The 20,448-nt window shown below is 45.7% G+C and overlaps 1 protein-coding gene across 6 annotated transcripts in view; it reads left to right on the plus strand.

Moving 5' to 3' along the window:
• Positions 1–20,448, plus strand: part of ACAD10 (acyl-CoA dehydrogenase family member 10) — a 95,198-nt gene that overhangs the window by 69,874 nt on the left and 4,876 nt on the right. For 3 of the 6 annotated variants that reach the window (XM_029571674.1, XM_029571676.1, XM_029571675.1), the window contains 5 exons: positions 3,542–3,632; positions 4,042–4,200; positions 11,181–11,371; positions 13,927–14,070; positions 19,960–20,037. In XM_029571674.1, coding sequence (XP_029427534.1) covers positions 3,542–3,632; positions 4,042–4,200; positions 11,181–11,371; positions 13,927–14,070; positions 19,960–20,037 — 663 coding nt within the window. The remainder of the gene's footprint in view (positions 1–3,541; positions 3,633–4,041; positions 4,201–11,180; positions 11,372–13,926; positions 14,071–19,959; positions 20,038–20,448) is intronic. The other 3 variants (XM_029571677.1, XM_029571678.1, XM_029571679.1) reach the window with 3 other exon arrangements.

Raw genomic sequence — 20,448 nt, forward strand, 5'->3', positions numbered from 1 at the left:
AAGAGCTACTCCATTTTGTCTAACTGAGCTTGATGACTCTTTGGGGTCATCTGATCACACAGAGAACATCTCCGAACATCGTGCGACGCCCGCAGGCAGAGGATACAGACCTCATGTGGATCTGTAATGGACATGGTCTGCGTGCACTGGAGCATCGGCGAAAACCTGACGACCCCATGGAAAAAGAGCCAGCAAGTAGTCAATGACTGGCAGTCACCGATAAATGGTACTGTTGGAAATTGACTGCAAAGAAGGATCAGAAACTTACCATGCCGCCCTATGAAACTCCAATGGGGAGAAGGATGACCTGGCACAGAAAAACTACTGAGAACAAACTCTAGAAGAGCAGAGCTCCACAACCGCAAGGCAAACACTTTGCGGAAAAAAAAAGAGACTGAAGGGGACCCCGCATGGATAGTGGCAATCTGGGCATGCTCAGTCTGCCAGTCAAAGATCTAGAAACTTTGACAAAAGTTTTCTGTTCCGGGCTCCAACTGATGATATCACCCATGTGTGAGAACTACCATCCTGCTTGTCCTAGGAGAAAAACAAATATCATTCCTCAGTAAACATCAAACAGTAACAAGAAATATAAAGCATCCATCGTAACAGTAAAACCAAACGCATAAAAAGAATAAATATATCAAAACAGCAGATAAAAAGAACATCCAGTGATTACGAACATATAACATTTTTTTTTTAATTTTCCAAACATCAATAAAATAATTCAAACTCTGTACCTGGGAACTTTAGGTTCCAGCCACCCTGAGATTGTCATAGATTAGTAAGAGTGGGAGATATGCACAAACTTTCTTCTCTATCTAACACAATGTACATTCTCATACAAACTCCCTTATATTCTCTCTCACACACATGCTCATTAGATCACACGCTGTCTCTTGTACATGCTTACTGGCTCACACGCTCTCTGTCACAGACATGCTCACTGTGTCCCTCACCTACACTCTTGTTCATACCCTTTCTCACTGGCTCAATCACTTTTTTACACTCACACTCAGGCCCACTGGCTTAAATAGTCCTCTTGCTCAAACTTATGCTTATTGGCTCACCCGTTCTCTCTTGCTCACAAATATACACTGGTAACCACAAGCCCAACTGTATTATGCAATGCAACAATGGAAAAACAGAATCATAATCACTCCTCACAAAATATTAAGCAATAAAATCAAGAGATATAAGATATCATTCATAAAAAGAACCATGAAAAGAATAAATATGTCAAAATAGCCAACAAACATAGGGGGCCCGATATTCAAAGCACGTTCAGCACTACTTAGCCAGATAAGCAGGACTTTTTTGGCTAGGAAGCAGGCGCTGAATATGCTCTTATGTTTAGTGGATGCTGCTTAGCTACATAAGCCCCTTATATGGCTAAAATGTTAGCTGCATAAGTTGTGGGTGGAACGACATAGCCACGTAACTTATGCAGCTAAGGATCAATATTTGGTCTTGGCCATATAAGAACATAAGAACATAAGAAAATGCCATACTGGGTCAGACCAAGGGTCCATCAAGCCCAGCATCCTGTTTCCAACAGTGGCCAATCCAGGCCATAAGAACCTGGCAAGTACCCAAAAACTAAGTCTATTCCATGTAACCATTGCTAATGGCAGTTAACCAGCCACATTAGATGCTTGTAATGTATACGGCTAAGAACAAATATATATGCGTACACTGTGACATAGCCGTGCCGCTGAATGTACCATGTAATTTAGTCAGATAAGTTATATCCGGCCAAGGGAGTCATTTTTCAAATCGCAATGGGCCGTTATTGCGGGCATTAAGGCGTTATTGCATATGATAATGCCCTAACACACACGATAACTACTGCATTGTAATGTTAAAATGTAAATTTATTTCCTGTTACAACCTGCTCCATGACCTGTTATATATACTTTTGTTTCACTACTTGTTCTATGTATCATTGTTTCGTTTCAATGTAAACCGGGGTGAAGGCATGCGCTAAACCTCGGTATATAAAAGCTTCAAATAAATAAATAAATAAATAAATGAGGAAAAGGGGAGGAGTTTGGGTGGAGTTTAGTAAAATGCGGGGCCAGTAGCGCTACGGGTGATAATGTTTTTATACATTATCGCCGGCAGTAGCACCAGAAATACCTACAGCTTTTCTGCTGGCGCTACAGGGGCGAAAGTGTTCAGCATGGCCGCTGGCAATTTTTCTTGGGAAAAGGATTAATAGAAGCACTTAACTTGAAAAGCCCCTGATGCAGCTGTTTGTGCAAAACTCAGCCAGAGTTGGGCTTTTTTAACTATTGTACAATTGTGAGAATAAAATAACTCCACCCTCAGGAGACAGGTCTGTCTTGTACTTCTTCTGCCTACAGGCTTAGCAAAGCCTAGTACAGCAGTCTAGAGGCAGGATTATACACACCCCCTAATTTAGAATAATTTAAAAAATAAATAATTTAAAACATCTCCTGCTCTCCATACCATTAAATAAATACCTAGCATCTTTTGGTTTCCCAGAGATTGTTGTGGTTTTGGGTGAAGGAGGCTACACAGTCTTTATCCTCTCTCTCTCCTTCAGACACATACGCACTCTCTCATACAAATGCAGGCTGTCATACACACACTCTCTCTCTCACACACATTTAGGCTCTCTCTGTTTCTCATACGTACATTCCAGGCTCACACACGCAGGCTCTCTCGTTCATACACATCCAAAGGCTCTCTTATCCACATACAGTTCTCATATACATGCAGGTGCTCCCTTTTATATACACACGTGCAGGCTCTCTCTCTCTGTCATACACACGTGCAGGCTCTCTCTCTCTGTCATACACACATGCAGGCTATCTCTCTCTCACACACATGCAGTCTCTCTCTCTCTCACACACACATGCAGTCTCTCTCTCTCTCACACATGCAGTCTCTCTTTCTTATACAAACACACACACACACACCCCTCTCAGGCATCCTTTCTTCTGCCCCTTGGCCATGCCGCAATGCTCCTTATTTAGTGCAGAAAGGGAAGTGGAAGGAGGCGGCCCTGCTACCGCCAGATGCATCTTTCTGCCGACCCCAGGCCATAGGCCTTTATTCTGGATGCAGTGGATTGGGCTCTGTCGCAGCCCTGCCAAGATCTGCCTCGGGCTGCGACAGCCTCAGGCCACGATGAGTTGGATTCTGTCGCGGCCCCACCAAAGTCCTTGTCCGCGACTTCATCTCAGCAGGAGTTGAAGACCACGAGACTAGTGCGAGTAGCCCACCGGGGGGATACCTGATCCCCCAATAAGACAATCCGCCCCGATGTATGGATTTTATTTGTTTTGCTAATTGGATAGAAGGAGAAATTGTATTCTGTCACTATGGGCACAAAACAGTGGTCAAACTAGTTAGTCAAGGAAATGCCTGGCAGAATTTGCACAATTTGATACCAGTTCTTTTGTTTGGGGATTACTATACATGAATGTGCTAAGATGGGTCATCTTTGGCTGAAAAACAGCTTCAGCATTTCCTTCTCAAAGGAAGGTTTTAAACTAAGTGGCTTCTCCTCTAGGTTGCTTCATCAGATGCAACCAACATTGAATCATCAATCAAAGAGGACAAGGAGTTCTACATTCTAAATGGTCATAAGTGGTGGACTTCAGGTACAGAACAGAAGCACATTTTGATTACTTGGGATCTATGTTCCCAACAATTTATCACCTTCAATTAGTGCTTTCCAGAAAAATGATATTAATTTGGTTAAAACATAATTTCTTTCTGGAAAGGTGTATCAAAAAGTATTTTGGAAAAGAAGTTGAAATAGTAAAGTAAATTCATTTTGAACCTGAGTCTTAGTTTTAATGATTTGCTCCTGATTGTTGTGTAACACTCAAACAGTCCCTTCTTTTAAACTAGCAGTTTAGATATTGTTAGTTTGTGATGAATATGCTCACTCATTTGATGGAAGCATATAGAAATTATCAATAAAGGGAAGAAGGTTGAGTGGAGGATCCTGATTTGGCTGGTTTAAGCACAGGACATAACTTATAGGACACTCCCTGTTCCGGGCAGGTGCTCTGGATCCTCGTTGCAAGTTATGTGTGTTCATGGGTAAGACAAATCCGGACGCCCCTCGACATAAACAGCAGACAATGATCTTGGTGCCGATGGATACTCCAGGGGTCCAAGTTACGAGGCCTCTCAGCGTGTTCGGCATAGAAGATGCCCCAGGTAACTTGGGAGATTGAGATGTTTCCTCTCTTTCCTGTACGTAGCATGTTGCCAGTAAGCTCACATGGCAGGTTTTTCCAATGAGAAGGGCGGGGAGAGAATGTGGCATTCTCTCCCCGCCCTTCCCTTCCTCTGGAGCAAACTGCCTCCAGATATCCAGCATACTCTTTTTGTCTCAGTTTCCAGCCCAGGCTAAAATCTCCTCTTTTCAAATTCCTGCTGTCAGAACTAACTGCAGCTCCTCATTGTCTGTGTTTTGTCCAGTCCCAGATAGCCTTTGAAAAAAAACAGCATATTGACTATATGTTAGAATTGTTAAATTGCTGTGATTCACTAATGGAACCATGAAAATGTTGTATTGTAGGCTTGTGTCTTTCTAACAATCTGACAGTAAGAGATCCAACTCTTCATCTGCTTGTTTTACTTTGGTTCTGAAATAAATACAATTAATAATACTAATTAGATTTTTAAAAATAGGAAGTGATACATACTTAGACTAATTCAGATTCCTGCAGGAGATTCTGGTTCATTTTCTAACTCTCATCCCAATGCATTCTGCTCCTCGACTTCTAGCTTCACTTGTCTAAAACACATTGTGATGGAAGCTGAAAAAAATCAGGACTATTTGCACAGGTAGCATAGGAAATATGGTTTCCTAGGGTGTAGTCAGATGAACTCAGGACCCAGTGGGTTTATGCTCTCCTGCCAGCAGATGGAGACAGAGCAAGCTGACGTCACAGTATATATAGTCTTGCAGTGACTCCAACCTGCCAATATTCTCTTGTCCCCAGCAGATGGTGGACGTGCATCTCCCTTTGGGGATTGCTTTGAGTTTTTTGTAAGAAGAAATCTGAAATCAAAATTAGGGAAAAGAAAGCCCCGCTCTCATGTGGTGATACCTAAAGGTCCCTCCCACAGTTAGAGAATTCTTGAGGTGATTTCCGTGGTCTCTCAGAGGTGTGCCTTGGTCCGGTAGCTGGGTTTCCCAGTAGGGACGTAGCTGCTAGTTCAGTTGAAAGGCAGTGGATGCAGGAGGCAAAGCATGGCGGTGACGGCAGATGCCCTCTCCCTCTGCAGCCGGAGACCATCTCTGTACTCAGCCGGTAAGCACTAAGCTCAGGTAAGGTTTAAAAAAAAAAAGGAGAAAGTTTTACCCTGAATCAGAGACAGAGGGGTTTTAAGGACTTCCTCCAGTTTCCGTGTTCGACACACAGTACCGATGTTCATTCCCGCTCCCGTTGGAGTTGGGGAACTGGCAGCCTGGCGGGTTGAGCGGACCCCAGTGTGCTAGGCCTTGCAGTTAGGCTTTTTTCTTGCACGGTGCGTGGTAGGCCGCAGCGGCAGTTTTCACTCGCCCCTGTGCATTTTCTGCTTCCCTCTACAAGCTGTCGGTGTGTGCATTGCATCGGCTCTGCACACACGTTGTGCGATTGGTTTTTGGGCACGCTTTTTACGTGCACAAATTTTAAACTGTTCACACACTTAGCCTGATGCACAAGTTTTGTTTGCACCTTGCCGCACTTCCTCCTAGGCACTTATTTTTGTGCGCATACCCCTTCTGAGTGTGAGCCATTCAGACGCACATTTACCGCCGCAATGGTATGAGAAGCCTATTTGTGTTGCCTGTCATATTAGGGCTTCTCAGCCTGACCTAGCTTCTAACTTGTATCAGTGCTGCTCAGACGCTCAGGGGGAGTTGACTTCCTCGGATTTTGCTAAGCCTGGCTCCTCCCATTCTGATGATGGGTTGGTCATGGCCTTGACTGGAGGGTCACCAGACCTTGATTCTCCCTTGACTGGCTCCTCTGCTGGCAAGGGCAGTTCTGTGGGACCAGCTCCAGTTCCTTCTGGGCTTGGTCTGGATCTGGCTGCCTTTTTCTTGGGTGGAATTTTTTCAAGGCTTACAAGCTTTTCTTCAGACTCAGTCCTCCACTGCCCCCATTTCTATCTGGTCAGACCCTTAGCCAGTGGCTCCTCCCTCTTCCAGTCCTATGCTTAAGCGCTGGGGATCGCTCCAGCTCCCTGCAGGTGTTCCAGACAGGTATCCAGATGGCACTGATGATGAGGTTGATCCTGATTCCCTGGAAGATGGGGAAATTCCTCCAGGACTGGAACTATATCGAACCATGTTGTGATTCTTTCATAGAGATGAACTGCCAGCTCTGATTTCCTAGACCTTGAAACAGTTGGGTGTCCCTGGTTCGGATGCAATGTCAGAACCAAGGAAGTATCCCATTTTGGTTTCCTTACATAAAGCCTCTTGTTTTTTCCCTGTGATGAATGCCATTTCAGGAACTTACTGACCTGGAAGGACACCGCAGAGGCAAATTTTAAAGGGAGTCAAACATTGGAAGGCCTGTACCCCTGGATCCGGCTGTGAGAGAGCGTTTTCCCAAAGTAAATGCACTGATATATGCTGTCTCTAATCGGACGACTATCCCCGATGAGGGAGCAGCGGCCTTGAGGGATGTACATGATAGAAGAATTGAGGCTATTCTTAAGCAAGCCTTTGAGGCTGTGGCGATGACTTTTTACAGATTGCTTCCTGTTGCGCTCTAGTGGTGCAATCTTGTCTGCTTCTCTCTCAGGAGGTTGAGTCTGGAGGGAATTCCAGAGCTGTTATGGAGTCTGCTGACACCTTTTTAGCAGACGCAGGCTGTGATTTGGTCCGGACCTCGGCCAGAGGAGTGGCTTTGGTGATAGCGGCCAGGTGTCAACTCTGGTTGTGAAACTGGTCAGCTGACACAGCCTCAACAGCTAATCTTACCAAGATGCCCTTTAAAGGCTTGCTTTTGTTTGGAAGCGAGTTGGAGAAACTGGCCAGTAAGTTGGGCAAGTCTCCGGTTCCCCAGTTGCCGGAAGATAAGAAGCAGTTACAGCGCCTCTTTGGTATGAGGGGGTCGTCTCCGGGGTTTCAAGCGATTTTGACCTTTCAGCAGATTCGGCCTTTCGATAGGTCTCAGTCCTTTCATCCCTGAAGCCCACGAGAGGACTGGGCTCAGGTGGCGGATCCTGCCGAGCTTCCCATTGAAGGTTTGCTGACCCACCTTCTGGAAAAAGAGATAAGAGGGACGTCTCTCTCTCTCTCTTTTATCGGAGGTGGGTCGAGATCATGTCGGACCAGTGGGTCCTGGAGGTGTTAAGATAAGGATATGCGCTGGAATTTTGTAGTATTTTTGTAGCACTCATTTGATGGAAGCATATAGAAATTATCAATAAAGGGAAGAAGGTTGAGTGGAGGATCCCGATTGGTGTACCTGTGCCACTCACCACAGAAGAAACAGGCAGTGGAGTTCATACTTCAAAGGCTTCTCAGGCTGAGGGCTGTGGTTCCGGTGCCCATGTCTCAAAGTATGGTGCAATATTCCTTTTTTTTTTTTCAAAATAATTTTTATTAACAGGAATATAGAGAAGGAGTTACAGAAACATAAATAGCTGATCATAAAAGGTCCAAGAAGGGAGGGCTCCTTTCATCCCATCCTGAATATCAAGAGGGTCAACCATCATTTGAAGGTGACTCATTTTCGAATGGAAACCTTTCGCTCTGTGATAATGGCGGTGCAGTAGGGGGAATTTCTGATCTCCCTTGATCTGTCAGAGGCTTACCTTCATATTCTTTCTATGCTTTGCGGTGTTGGGGTGCCATTGATTAGTTTTGGGCAGTGCTCTTTGGTCTAGCCACTGCTCCCAGATCATTTTCCAAGATTATGGTGGTCGTAGCAGCAGCCTTGCAAAGAGAAGGGATCCTGGTGCACCCATATTTGGATGACTAGCTGATTCAAGCCAAGTCTCAGGAAGAGAACCGCCTGGTGACACAAAAGGTGATCTGATTGCAGGAGCTTGGTTGGGTTTTGAATCTGACCAAGAGCAATCTTCAGCCATCCCAGTCGTTGGAGTATCTGGGAGTCCGATTCGACACAGGCAGGACAGAGTTTTCCTACCGGAAGTTCGGATTCAGAACTTGATATCTCAAATGCATTAGTTGGTGAACACCATACACCCGACAGTGTGGCCCTACCTAGAGGTGCTCGGCTTGATGGTGGCAATCCTGGGTGCAGTGGACAAGGGCGCATATGTGTCCTCTTCAGTGCTCTCTGCTGTCTCGTTGGAACCCGTAGTCTCAGGACTATGCGGTTCGGCTCCACTTGCTGATGGAAATCTGCTCCTGCCTCCAGTGGTGGCTGCAGGAGGATCATCTGAGAAAGTGAGTTCCCTTGTCCTCTCCAACCTGGTTCGTACTCATTACAGATGCGAGTCTCCACTGTTGAGGGACTCATTGTCTGGAATTATCGGCACAAGGGCATTGGAATGCTGAAGAGTCCTACTGGAACACCAATCGCCTGGAAGCCCGGGCAATACGGCTGGCATGCTTGCAGTTCAGCCACAGGCTGTGGGATCAAGCGGTTCGCGAGATGTCAGACAACATGATGATGGTGGCCTCTATCAGTCGCCAGGGAGGAACCAAGAGCCAGCAAGTATTGCAGGAAATAGACCAGCTTATGGAATGGGCAGAAGGTCATCTGCAGATGATCTTGGCCTCTCACATTGCAGGAAAAGACAACATAAGAGCGGACACTCTCAGCAGAGAGTTTGGTCCCAGGAAAGTGGATGTTGTCAGCTGAGACATTTCAGCTGATTGTGGATTGCTGGGGCCTTCTGTTCCTAGACCTGCTGGCAACTTCTCGCAATGCGAAGGTTCCTCGATTCTACAGTCGCAGGAGAGATCCGTGGTCCCTAGGAATAGATGTTCTCATACAGGTCTGACCGGAAGACAGATTGCTTTATGCCTTTCCTCCTTGGCCCTTCAGGGGCAGGATAATTAGCAAGATAGAAGGCACAGAGGGCTAGTACTCCTGGTGGCACCAGACTGGCCCATGCATCTATGGTATGCAGATTTGCAAAGATGTCTGGTGGAGGCCCCTTCGCCTTCCACTGCACATGGATCTGTTACAGCAGGCAGCAGTTCTTCACGAGGATCCGATTCAGTTCTGTCTTACGGTTTGGCCCTTGAGAGGGCTCGCCTGTTGAAGCATGGTTATTCCTCTGCGATGATTGCCACTTTACTCCACGCTCACAAATTCTGCACTTCCTTGGCTTATGTGCAGGTTTAGAAAGTTTTTGAGGACTGGTGTGAAGAGTGGTATGTTCTGCCTCGTTCATTTAAAATTCCACTCATTCTGTTTTTTGGGGGGGGTTTTTGCAGGATGAGTTGAATAAAGGATTGGCCCTTAATTCCTTGAAGGTGCTGATTGCGGCTCTTACCTGTTTCAGGGGCCAGGCGAATGGTGGTTCATTGTCATCCCACCCTGATGTGATCCGTTTTTTGAAGGAAATGAAGCATCTTAGGCCTCCCATGAAGTTTTCAGTTCCCTTATGGAATCTTAACTTGATGCTGGATTTTTTGGCGGGCCCTAAGTTCCAACCACTTTTCCTTGAGGTTGTTGACCTTGAAGACTGTGTTCCCTGGTGGCTACATGTTAGGCACGTCAAATTTCTGAGCTGCAGGCCTTGTCTTGCCGAGAGCCGTTCCTTTGGGTGACTCTGGGGGCATTACAGCTGCGTACTTTTCCATCTTTCTTGCCTAAGGTAGTCTCGGAATTTCATTTGAATCAGTCCATTTCCTTGCCATCCCTGGATAAGGTCAGGGATGCATAAGAGTATTGCCTCTTGCACTCCTTGGATGTCAAGCGATTTGTTCAGTATCTGCAGGTTTCTGAACCTTTTTGAAAGATGGATTGCCTATTTGTTCTCCATGGTGGGAGTAAGCAGGGAGCTTCGGCTTCGCGGGCTACCATAGCTCGTTGGATTAAGGAGGTAGTCACGGCTCCTTATGTGGATGCTGAAAAGCCGTTGCTTACTCAAGTTAGGGTTCATTCAACTAGGGCTCAGGCAGTGTCATGGGCAGAGGTTAGTTTGCTCTCTCCCGTCGATATAGGCTGAGCTGCGAAGTGGTCCTCCTTACACACTTTTTCCAGGTTTTGTTGTCTGGATGTGCAGGCCCGGAAGGATATAGCCTTTGCACGTGCGGTGTTGACTAGACCGTGGGCAGCCTCCCACCCTGTTCAGGAGTAGCTTTGGTACATCCCACTTGTCCTGAGTCCATGTGTCTACACACTAGGAAATGGAGAAATTACTTACCTGATAATTTTGTTTTCCTTAGTGCAGGCAGATGGACTCAGCTTCCTGCCTTCGGCTGCTGCATGAGTGTGTCAGTAGTCTTCCTGTGGGGCTCTGGGCCCTAAGGGATTACTGATAAGTGTTCATCCTGTCCCTAGCTTGGGGTACCTAGAATCTTACGTGAGTTCGGTGTTTCTTGTTGGTTGAGTACAGTTTTGGTTGCCTGTTTTGTTTTTATTTAATTTATAAATTTTTATTAGAAAGCAATAAAACATTCCTGGTTGCCTGTTTTTAATCAAGTTTTTTGCTAGTCTGTCCACAGTTGCTTTTGAAGAGAATATTGGCAGGCTGGGGTCACTGCAAGGCTATATATACTGAAACGTCAGCTTGCTCCCTCTCCATCTGCTGGCAGGGGAGCATAAATTCACTAGTCCTGAGTCCATCTGTCTACAGTAAGGAAAATGAAATTATCAGGTAAGTAATTTCTCCAGTAACATTCTTATCAGGACTGAATATTGTACTGTAGAATATGAAATATCTGCTGCAAATCTTTTTAGCAGGTTGGGCAGCTTGTGTTTTGCCTTGAATGTGTTACTCTTAATATCTATCAATTAATATTCTACTCTGCCTTATGTGCCTTGATAGATGTATTATATTACACTGATTCTGACTACATACGCAGTAAATATTTGTTGAGGCAACATATTTCACGAACATTCTAGGCTTTTGGAGACTAACCCCTTATTTGGGTCACACAGTTTTACTCTGAAGGTGAATCACATTTGTTGGGGGGGGGGGGGCAAGAATCAGTAGCCATAAGTAGGATGCAAGAAAAGCCAAGCAAAAGTGTTACCAAGCGGTAGGTTTTGCTCTCATTTCAGCTGGTCATGGGGAGATCACCTTTGAAAACGTGCGTGTGCCTAAGGAGAACATACTGCTGGGGAGTGGCAGAGGATTTGAAATAGCGCAAGGGAGACTGGGGCCGGGAAGAATTCATCATTGCATGAGACTTATTGGAAATGCAGAAAGATCACTGGAGCTCATGAGAGAACGTGTAAGTTTCTCAAACTGGGGGTTGGTTTTTTTTATGCTTTCCTGTTGGTCAGAATGAGAAAGTCACATTGAGATCTGCATTCACAATGAAATGAAAGCTTTTCTTAGCAGAAGGCAAACCAAAATGCATGTCCACCCTAGCGACCATTTGCTGCCAATTATTTGCCTGCATTCTTTATTCTCTGGCTTTGTTTGATTTGTGTTGAATAAATATTGGGGGTCAGTTTTCAAAAAATGCTTGATGCCTAGATTTAGGGAGACTTTCAGCTGAACCTAGGGCGCCTACATTTTTGACTGAAAAGTCACCTATAATTATGGTCCTAAATTTAGACTGTCAATTCATTTCCCTAGAGTTAGGAGCCTAATTAAAGTGCCTATTGCTGAAAATTAGTGCCAAGTACCTAACTTTTTCCCTGTCCTGGCTCACCCCCATAGTCACCCACTTTTTAGGCCCCTAAATTTAGAAAGTCAGCCCTAGTCATTTTTGACAGTGACTGATTTAAGTGGGAGTTAGGCACCTAGGCCCTTTGAAAAGTCACTCCCTTTTCTCTTAACTGCATTTTTATAGCAACCTTTGTTTTTGCATTCAACCTGTCTGGGGTGTGCCTCCCCAGGCTCAAAAGGAGAAACCAGTTTCCTTAGGTTTACGCATGTGCAAATTTGATATCCTCACTTGTTGTATTCCTTTCCAGATCATATATATATATATATATATATATTGAAAAGCACCGGTCCAAGTACAGATCCCTGAGGCACTCCACTGTTTACCCTTTTCCACTGAGAAAATTGACCATTTAATCCTACTCTCTGTTTCCTGTCTTTTAACCAGTTTGTAATCCACGAAAGGACATCGCCTCCAATCCCATGACTTTTTAGTTTTCTTAGAAGCCTCTCATGAGGGACTTTGTCAAATGCCTTCTGAAAATCCAAATACACTACATCTACCGGTTCACTTTTATCCACATGTTTATTAACCCCTTCAAAAAAAATGAAGCAGATTTGTTAGGCAAGACTTCCCTTGGGCAAATCCATGTTGACTGTGTTCCATTAAACCATGTCTTTCTATATGCTCTACGATTTTGATCTTGAGAATAGTTTCCACTATTTTTCCCGACACTGAAGTCAGGCATACTGGTCTATAGTTAGCTGGATCTCCCCTGGAGCCTTTTTTAAATATTGGGGTTACATTGGCCACCCTCCAGTCTTCAGGTACAATGGATGATTTTAATGATAAGTTACAAATTTTAACTAATATATCAGAAATTTCATTTTTTAGTTCCTTCAGTACCCTAGGATGCATACCATTCAGTCCAGGTGATTTGCAACGCTTTAGTTTGTCAATCTGGCCTACTACATCTTCCAGGTTCACAGTGATTTTGTTCGGTTCGTCTGACTCATCACCCCTGAAAACCATCTCCGGAACTGGTATCTCCCCAACATCCTCATTAGTAAACACGGAAGCAAAGAATTCATTTAGTCTTTCTGCAATGGCCTTATCTTCCCTAAGAGCCCCTTTAACCCCTCAGTCATCTAATGGTCCAACCGACTCCTTCACAGGTTTCTTGTTTCGGATATATTTGAAAAAGTTTTTATTATGAGTGTTTGCCTCTATGGCCAACTTCAATTCAAATTCTCTCTTCGCCTGTCTTATCAATGTTTTACACTTAACTTGACAATGTTTATGTTTTATCCTATTTTCTTCAGATGGATCCTTCTTCCAATTTTTGAAGGATGTTCTTTTGTTCAAAAACACATACATACAATCCAATGTAAAATGAATTATAATACTAATAAACAGGTAAAAACAAAACAATATAATGCAGCCTAAACAAACCTAAAATGTAAACAATTAAAATATATATCAAATAATGACCATACATAATACAGAATTAACAATACATCTCAAAATTATAATCTAATCGGCTGTTACAAACTAAGTAACACCTCTGAGCTGACTGTTTTAAGTATTTTCAAATGCTTTATAAAGAAAAAACAGGTCTTCACTGCTTTCCTAAAATTTAGATAATTTGAAACAGAACAGATGTCAAATGGAAGAGAATTCCAAAGTGAGGGTGCCTGATAAGTAAAAGTGGTTTGTCTGGTAGAGTCCAACCAGATTACTGATGGTGATGGAACCAAAAGGAGCCTTGCCTGAGATAACCATAAAGACCAAGAAGGAATGGAAGGTCCTAACAGTTTAAATAGTTAGAGGAAAGCCAGCTGAAAGAGTGCGAAAGGCATTGCTTAGGATTTTGAATCTGATTCTGTAACTGATCGGGAGCCAGTGTAACTGCTTCAGAGCTGAGGAAATCTGTGTTTCACTCGTATGCTCAAATAGCCTTGACTTTTGCTTTGACCTGGTTTTGACCCTGAGGGAAGGGAGTGTCAACTCCCGAAAGCTTGTCAAGAAATGTATTAAGTCAATAAAAAAAGGATCATCTCAGATGTTTTAGTTTATTGACCTTAGTTTCCACACATTCAAGTGGACTGACATAGCAGCCCCACGATTTGACATGAAAATCCAGAGGCATTCTTATCTGCATTTGTACATTACAGGTGAAGGCGCGCGTGGCCTTTGGGAAACCCCTTGCAGAGCAGGGAACTATCATGGCTGACATTGCCCAGTCCCGGGCAGAGATCGAGCAGGCCAGGCTACTGGTACTCAAAGCTGCCCACCTGATGGATACGGTTGGGAATAAGGTAAATAGTTTCAGCTTATTGTGGTGCATGCGACAGTTCAATGCTTGATGTCAAAGCACACACCGAATGTTTGACAGCACCGTGTACACTCGCATCCTAATATAAACAGACCCTTTGTTGTTGCCAGGCACGCATATAGGAACACACGCTTTCTCCTGTCATTGCTGTTTCTAGTGGTTACACTTTGCACAATGCCAGCTGGAAATCTTCTATGCACACAATTTGGTTCACTGAAACATTTTTGCATGAGATCTTTTCAGTTTGCTTGGGGTTTTTTTGGCACATTCATAAAGATAACTGAAGGAAAATTGGTTCTTACCTGCTAATTTTCATTCCTGTAGTACCACAGATCAGTCCAGACTCCTGGGTTTTGCCTCCCTGCCAGTAAGAGAAAGAATCATTGACACTGGCATATAACCTGGTGTGCCACCTGCAGTCCCTCAGTATTGATCTGTACCCAAGCCAAGATACCACTGAAACTAAACAAACAAATCCCCTCATAACATTCCCCCAGAGCAAAAGGATGGGGAAAAAACCCTTAATGGGAACAATCCTTTCCAATGTTAACAGAAGAAAAACCAAAGGAAAACCTGTGCCCTTCTATTTACAATAACAGATTGAGCGGACTCTCCAATCCACTTCATCATAATGGGCGGAACTCTGGACTGATCTTTGGTACTACAGGAACAAAAAGTAGCACTAGAAACCAATTTTTCTTTCCCTGTACGTACCCATATCAGTCCATACTCCTGGGATGTACCCAAGCTTCCCTACATAGGGTGGGACTGCGAGAGTCCTGCTCGAAGCACACTTTCACTAAAGCCCCTGTCTGTTGAAGCCTGGACATCCAAATGATAATGTCTGGCAAAAGTGTGCAACGACTTCCAGGTAGCCACCCTACAAAATCCCTTGAGGTGACACTTGCTGACATTTGGCCCAGGATGCCACCTGCAATCGAGTAGCATGAGCTCTCAGACCCTCAGGGATAGCACGACCTTGACATATGTAAGCCGAACCTATCGCCTCTTTCAGCCAGTGCACTATGGTGGATTGTGAAGCCTTTTGTCCCTTCTTTGCGCCGAAAGTTATTAGTGACCTTAAGATATCGCAGCAAGGCCCTTTTCACATCCAAAAGTCTCAACTCCCTTGCGTGAGGCATAGTCGTATCCAGATTTGGAAAAACCGGTAGTTCCATCGACCCTATTCAAATGAAAAGACGATATCACCTTCAGAAAAAAAGAAGGAACTGTACACAAAGAGACTCCATTGTCCATAATCCTCAGAAAAGGATCCCTGCATGAAAGAGCCTGTAGCTCCACAATTCTCCTAGCAGAACAAATTGCCACCAAGAAAACAACCTTTAAGGTAAGATCCTTCATAGTTGCCCTTCGAAGCGGTTCAAATAGAGCCATACACAACCCCTTAAGAACCAAGTTAAGGCTCCAGGGGGGGACACAACTTCCGCACTGGGGGCCGCAAATGCTTCATTTCCCGCAGAAAACACACCACATCTGGATGTGCCACTAGGGCTGCTCCCTGCACATTGCCTCTAAGGCAGCCCAAAGCCGCCGCCTGTACCCTGAGGGAATTGAAGGCCAAACCCTTCACCAGTCCTCGTTGCAAGAAGGTCAAAATGTGCGCCACAGACATTTGAGTAGGATCAACCCCCTGGACTCAAAGACTTTCCACACCCTTACATAGGCTAAGGATGTTGAAGTCTTCCTAGCTTGTAACATAGTGGAAATGACATCCTCCGAATATCCTTTGCACCTCAAAAGCTTCCTCTCAAAAGCCAAGCCACAAGACAGAAGTGAGCCACCTGATCTGAAAATATGGGACCTTGATGCTGAAGGTTGGGAAAATGAGCCAGGCACAGTGGTCCGTCCACCACGAGATTGATCTAATCTGCAAACCAAGGCTGCCAAGGCCACTCCAGTACCACTAGAATCACTTCTAGGTGAATCTTTATTCGCCGCAATACTTTGACCACTAGTGGCCACAGCGGAAACACGTACAGGAGAATCCCTTGCAGTCATGGGAGTACCAAGGTGTTGACTCCTTCCACTCCTTATTCCCTCCTGCGACTGAAGAAGCATGGAGCCTTGGCATTCCTTTGAGTTGCCATCAAGTCTAAGCAGGGGATGCCCCACTTGCAATGGACAAGCCTCATTGCTTCCACCGACAACTCCCACTCCCTGGGATCCAGCTGTTGGTGACTGAGAAAATCTGCTTGCATATTGTCTATCCTGGCTGTGCAAGAAGGCAATAAGTCCAGATGTTTCTCTGCCCAGTATATTCATCCCTGGGCCTTCTGAACCACCGCCCAAATCTTGGTATCACCCTGTTGGTTGATGTAAGCCACTGTTGTCGCATTGTCTGATAAAATTCTTACCAGCCATCCCCGTAAGAGAGACAGAAAGGCACGCAACGCGAGGTGCACTGCTTTCATCTCCAAGCAATTGATAGACCACGCCACCCCCTCTGGTGACCACCGGCCTTGTACCGACTGAATCTGGCACACAGCCCCCCAACCTGAGAGGCTGGATCAGTTGTGACCACTATCCAGTTCAGAACCTCCAACACTACCACCTGACTTAAGTGGTCGCAACCAACCCACCAAGTGAGACATGACCTGGCTACTTCCATAAGATACAACAGAAGATGAAACTGTTCCTACAACGAATCCCACCGGGAAAGTAATGCATTCTGCAGCGGTCTCATATGAGCAAATGCCCAAGGAACCAATTCCAATGTGGAAGCCATGGAACCGAGAACCTGTAGGTAATCCCACACCCTGGGAACTGCAATGTCCAACAAGCTGCGAACCTGCCTCTGCAGATTGTTGATCCGTTCCTTGGTGAGAAATACTTTCTTGACTCCGGTGTCGAAATGTGGCCCCAGAAACTCCAAATCCTGAGAAGGGGTTAACTGACTTTATGACAGATTTACAACCCAACCCAGGGACCTTAAACACTGCAGTACCACTGCACTGCCTGACTGTAAAGGACCTCAGACCACCTGAATAAGCTAATCGTCCAGATATGGGTGAACTAGGATACCCTCATTCCTGAGAGCCGCCTCCACCACAACCATCAATTTGGTGAAGGTTCTTGGGGCCATTGCCAATCCAAAAGGCAGGGCACAAAATTGAAAATATGACCCAAGAATCATGAACTTAGAAATCTTTGATCTGGCCGGATTGCTATGTGCAAGTACACTTCAGTTAAATCTAGAGAGGCCAAATATTCTCCTTTGCGTACCGCTGCAATCACTGAACGTAGGGTCTCCATCCGAAAATGAGGAACGGTTTGGATGTAAACCAGTATGATGTAACCACTAGCCACGTTCACCTTTTTCAGATCCAAGATCGGGAGGAAGTTCCCTTCCTTCTTTGGGACCACAAAATAAATGGAATACCTTCCCGTTTCCCTACAGGAATAGGAATGATGGCTTCTAACATCTATGAACAGTTTATGGTCTCCCAAACCATCCGCCTTTTGCCTACATAGGCACAAATTGATGCCATGAACAAGTACTTTAGTAGACGAGCAAACTCTAAAGCATAACCATGTCTTATTATATTTAGGACCCATTGGTCTGTCATGATCTTAGCCCACTCCTCAAAGAACAGAGTCAACCGACCCCCTATGGCTGACATGGAGGAGTGGACCAGCCTCGACTCATTGGGTGGACTTGGATCCTGTCGCCCCCTGGCCGGAACCATCTCTGTTTGGCTTTTGGCCTCGAAAGGACTGGTTCCAGAACTGCTGCCTCCCAGTACCTTGTATCTAGGCTCCTCCCGTAGCCTGATTCTACCAAAACCGATGAGTCACCCGAAAGTGAGACTGCGAGAAGGAGCCTTTGCCACCCTTCAGTTTATTCCCTGGCATGTCTTTATTCTCACCCAGATGCTTCACAAGTTCCTCTAAGTCCTTCCAAAAAGCAGCTTCCCCATAAAGGGTTACATTCCTAGCTGAGACTTAGACCAAAGGTCCACCAACCAGTTCCGCAACCAAAGGAGCCGTCTGGCTGAAACCTCAGACATCATAGTCCTGGAGGACGTTCGATTGAGGTCATATAATGCGTCTGCTCCATAGGCCACCATGGCTTCTAGCCGCTTGGCCTCTGACTCTGACATTGCCTTATCAGACTGTAACTGCTGAACCCAGCACAAACCAGCCTGAAGCATAAAACTGCTGCACACCACAGCCCTAATGCCCAAAGCAGACACCTCAAATATCTTTCTGAGATGGACCTCTAACTTTGTCTTGCATATCCTTAAGCACAGCAGAACCAGCCACAGGAATGATTGCCTTCTTGATAACAGCCGACACTGAGGCATCCACCTTTGGCAGCCGCAGTAAATCCAACATGTCCTCCAGTAATGGCTATAACTTATCCATAGCTCTGCCAACCTTCAAACTGGTGTCTGGAATCTCCCATTCCCAGAGCACAAGCTTCTTTACTGACTTATGAAATGGGAAAGCCTTTGCTGGACCTCTCAAGCCCTCCATGACTGGGTCCACCTCTTCGTGATCAGATTCTTATCTCAGTTCCTTGATTTCCAGCTCCTTCAAGGACACATGGAATCAGGGACCATAATTCTTCCCTGTGAAAAAGACAAACCGCCTTAGGATCATCCCCGCCCCCTTATCCGGATCCTGATGATCTGGAGAAGAATACACTTCCAGAGGCTCCTCCACCAGAGGCTCCTCCACATCCGATTCTCGTCCTCCGAATGCATAGGACTCGTCGAACCCTGGTCGACCCACTCGCCCGCGCCCTTTTGGGCTGCTTGGTAGGACGCGGATCCTGTGGGTCCTCAAGCTTGGAAAGGCAGCGTCCTGTGACCTTCCTGGCAAGATATGCTTTGTGAAGAAGAAACACAAAATCCGGAGAAAATCCTACTGCGTTGTCAGGATCCTGCTGCAGGAGGTCTTCATCCTCCTCAAACAGAGGTACCTGGAGCTCCCAGGCCTGGGTGGGTCTCCTGTCAGCTGGGGACAGCAGTGGGGGGAGGGCTCCCTCTCCTCCCGTATTCTCAGTTGCTGCTGCAAATGAAGCTAAAATGGCCACCGTTCCCACGTGAAGAGGGAAGGAGCCAGCAGCTGTATTGGCATCTCCCATGGACCCCCACGGTGACCCGATGCCTGTGCTACGCTCTCGCAGGTATTCCTGAGCTGTCCTCTCCCCCGTTGTGCGAGAAGCGCGGGCACACTTTCCCACATGCAGGGCACCTGCTGCCACGCAGCATAGCCCCCGCCGGGTCGCTCGCATGTGGCTCAATCACTGCTCTGAGGACACTGGAAAGGAAAGTGGATCCCCTGCTGGGCTGCCTGCGAACTGCCCCGCCACACAACTAACATGCCACAAAAAGAAATGGGAACTTTTTTTTTTTAAGTTTAAAACTTTAAAGAAAACACCTCCCTGAAGCAAGGCAGCAGGCTTTGGACATCTTCCTGGGGGGGGGGGGGACCTAGCACCAGCAGTCCCCCTCCCCCCCTTGCTCATCTACCTCAGAACCAGAAGGGATGGCCCCACCGGGATCTGCCAGCCTTCTGGGAGGATCTCTTCTCAACTAAAACTAAAAACTACATTTTCTTTTTCTCTTTTTTTTTTTTTTTAACTAATCTCCAGACTGCAGGTTTTCCACCACCACCATCTGCTGGAGACAGAGAAATACTGAGGGACTGCAGGTGGCACACCAGATTATATGCCAATATCAGCAAAACTTTCTCTGTCTCCATCTGCTGGAAGGGGAGGCAAAACCCAGGAGTCTGGACTGATCTGGGTACATACAGGGAATTTCAACTTCTTATTTCCACTTTGTTTTCAATTTTGCCCTGGCTTTGGTCCTTTTAATGCTATCATTTTGTGATGTTTCTACAGGCAGCTGCTTTAGAGATCGCGATGATTAAGATGGTGGCTCCCAGCATGGCCCAGCGGGTTGTTGACCGAGCCATCCAGGTCAGCAGAGCAAAGCTAAATATTTGGTTTCAGGGCTGAGGATATGCAGGTTTTCCTCTTCCAAGAATCATCAGTTTTCTGGCAGAAGCACCATAGGACCAGAGTTCTACCCAGGTTTTTGTAACTAGAAGGAGATAATGTAGGACACCACAGATTTGTGCCTCACTTATAGAGGTCTAGGGCCTTCCGTCCACCCATGGAAGTTTAGAGAAAAATCATAACAAATACTGCATCTTACAGCAGTGTTTCAATCTGGATGGCACTCACCGCAGGTACCTCAATCCACACTTCAGTCCCACACATCCCAGCACCCATTCACTTACATACATACAAACCCCCAGCACACTCACACCACATTCATACACCTACCCCCACCCGCTCACCCATTCACACTCACAACCCCTTTCATGC

The sequence above is a fragment of the Rhinatrema bivittatum genome, chromosome 11, assembly GCF_901001135.1.
Source record: "Rhinatrema bivittatum chromosome 11, aRhiBiv1.1, whole genome shotgun sequence".
Taxonomy (NCBI): domain Eukaryota; kingdom Metazoa; phylum Chordata; class Amphibia; order Gymnophiona; family Rhinatrematidae; genus Rhinatrema; species Rhinatrema bivittatum.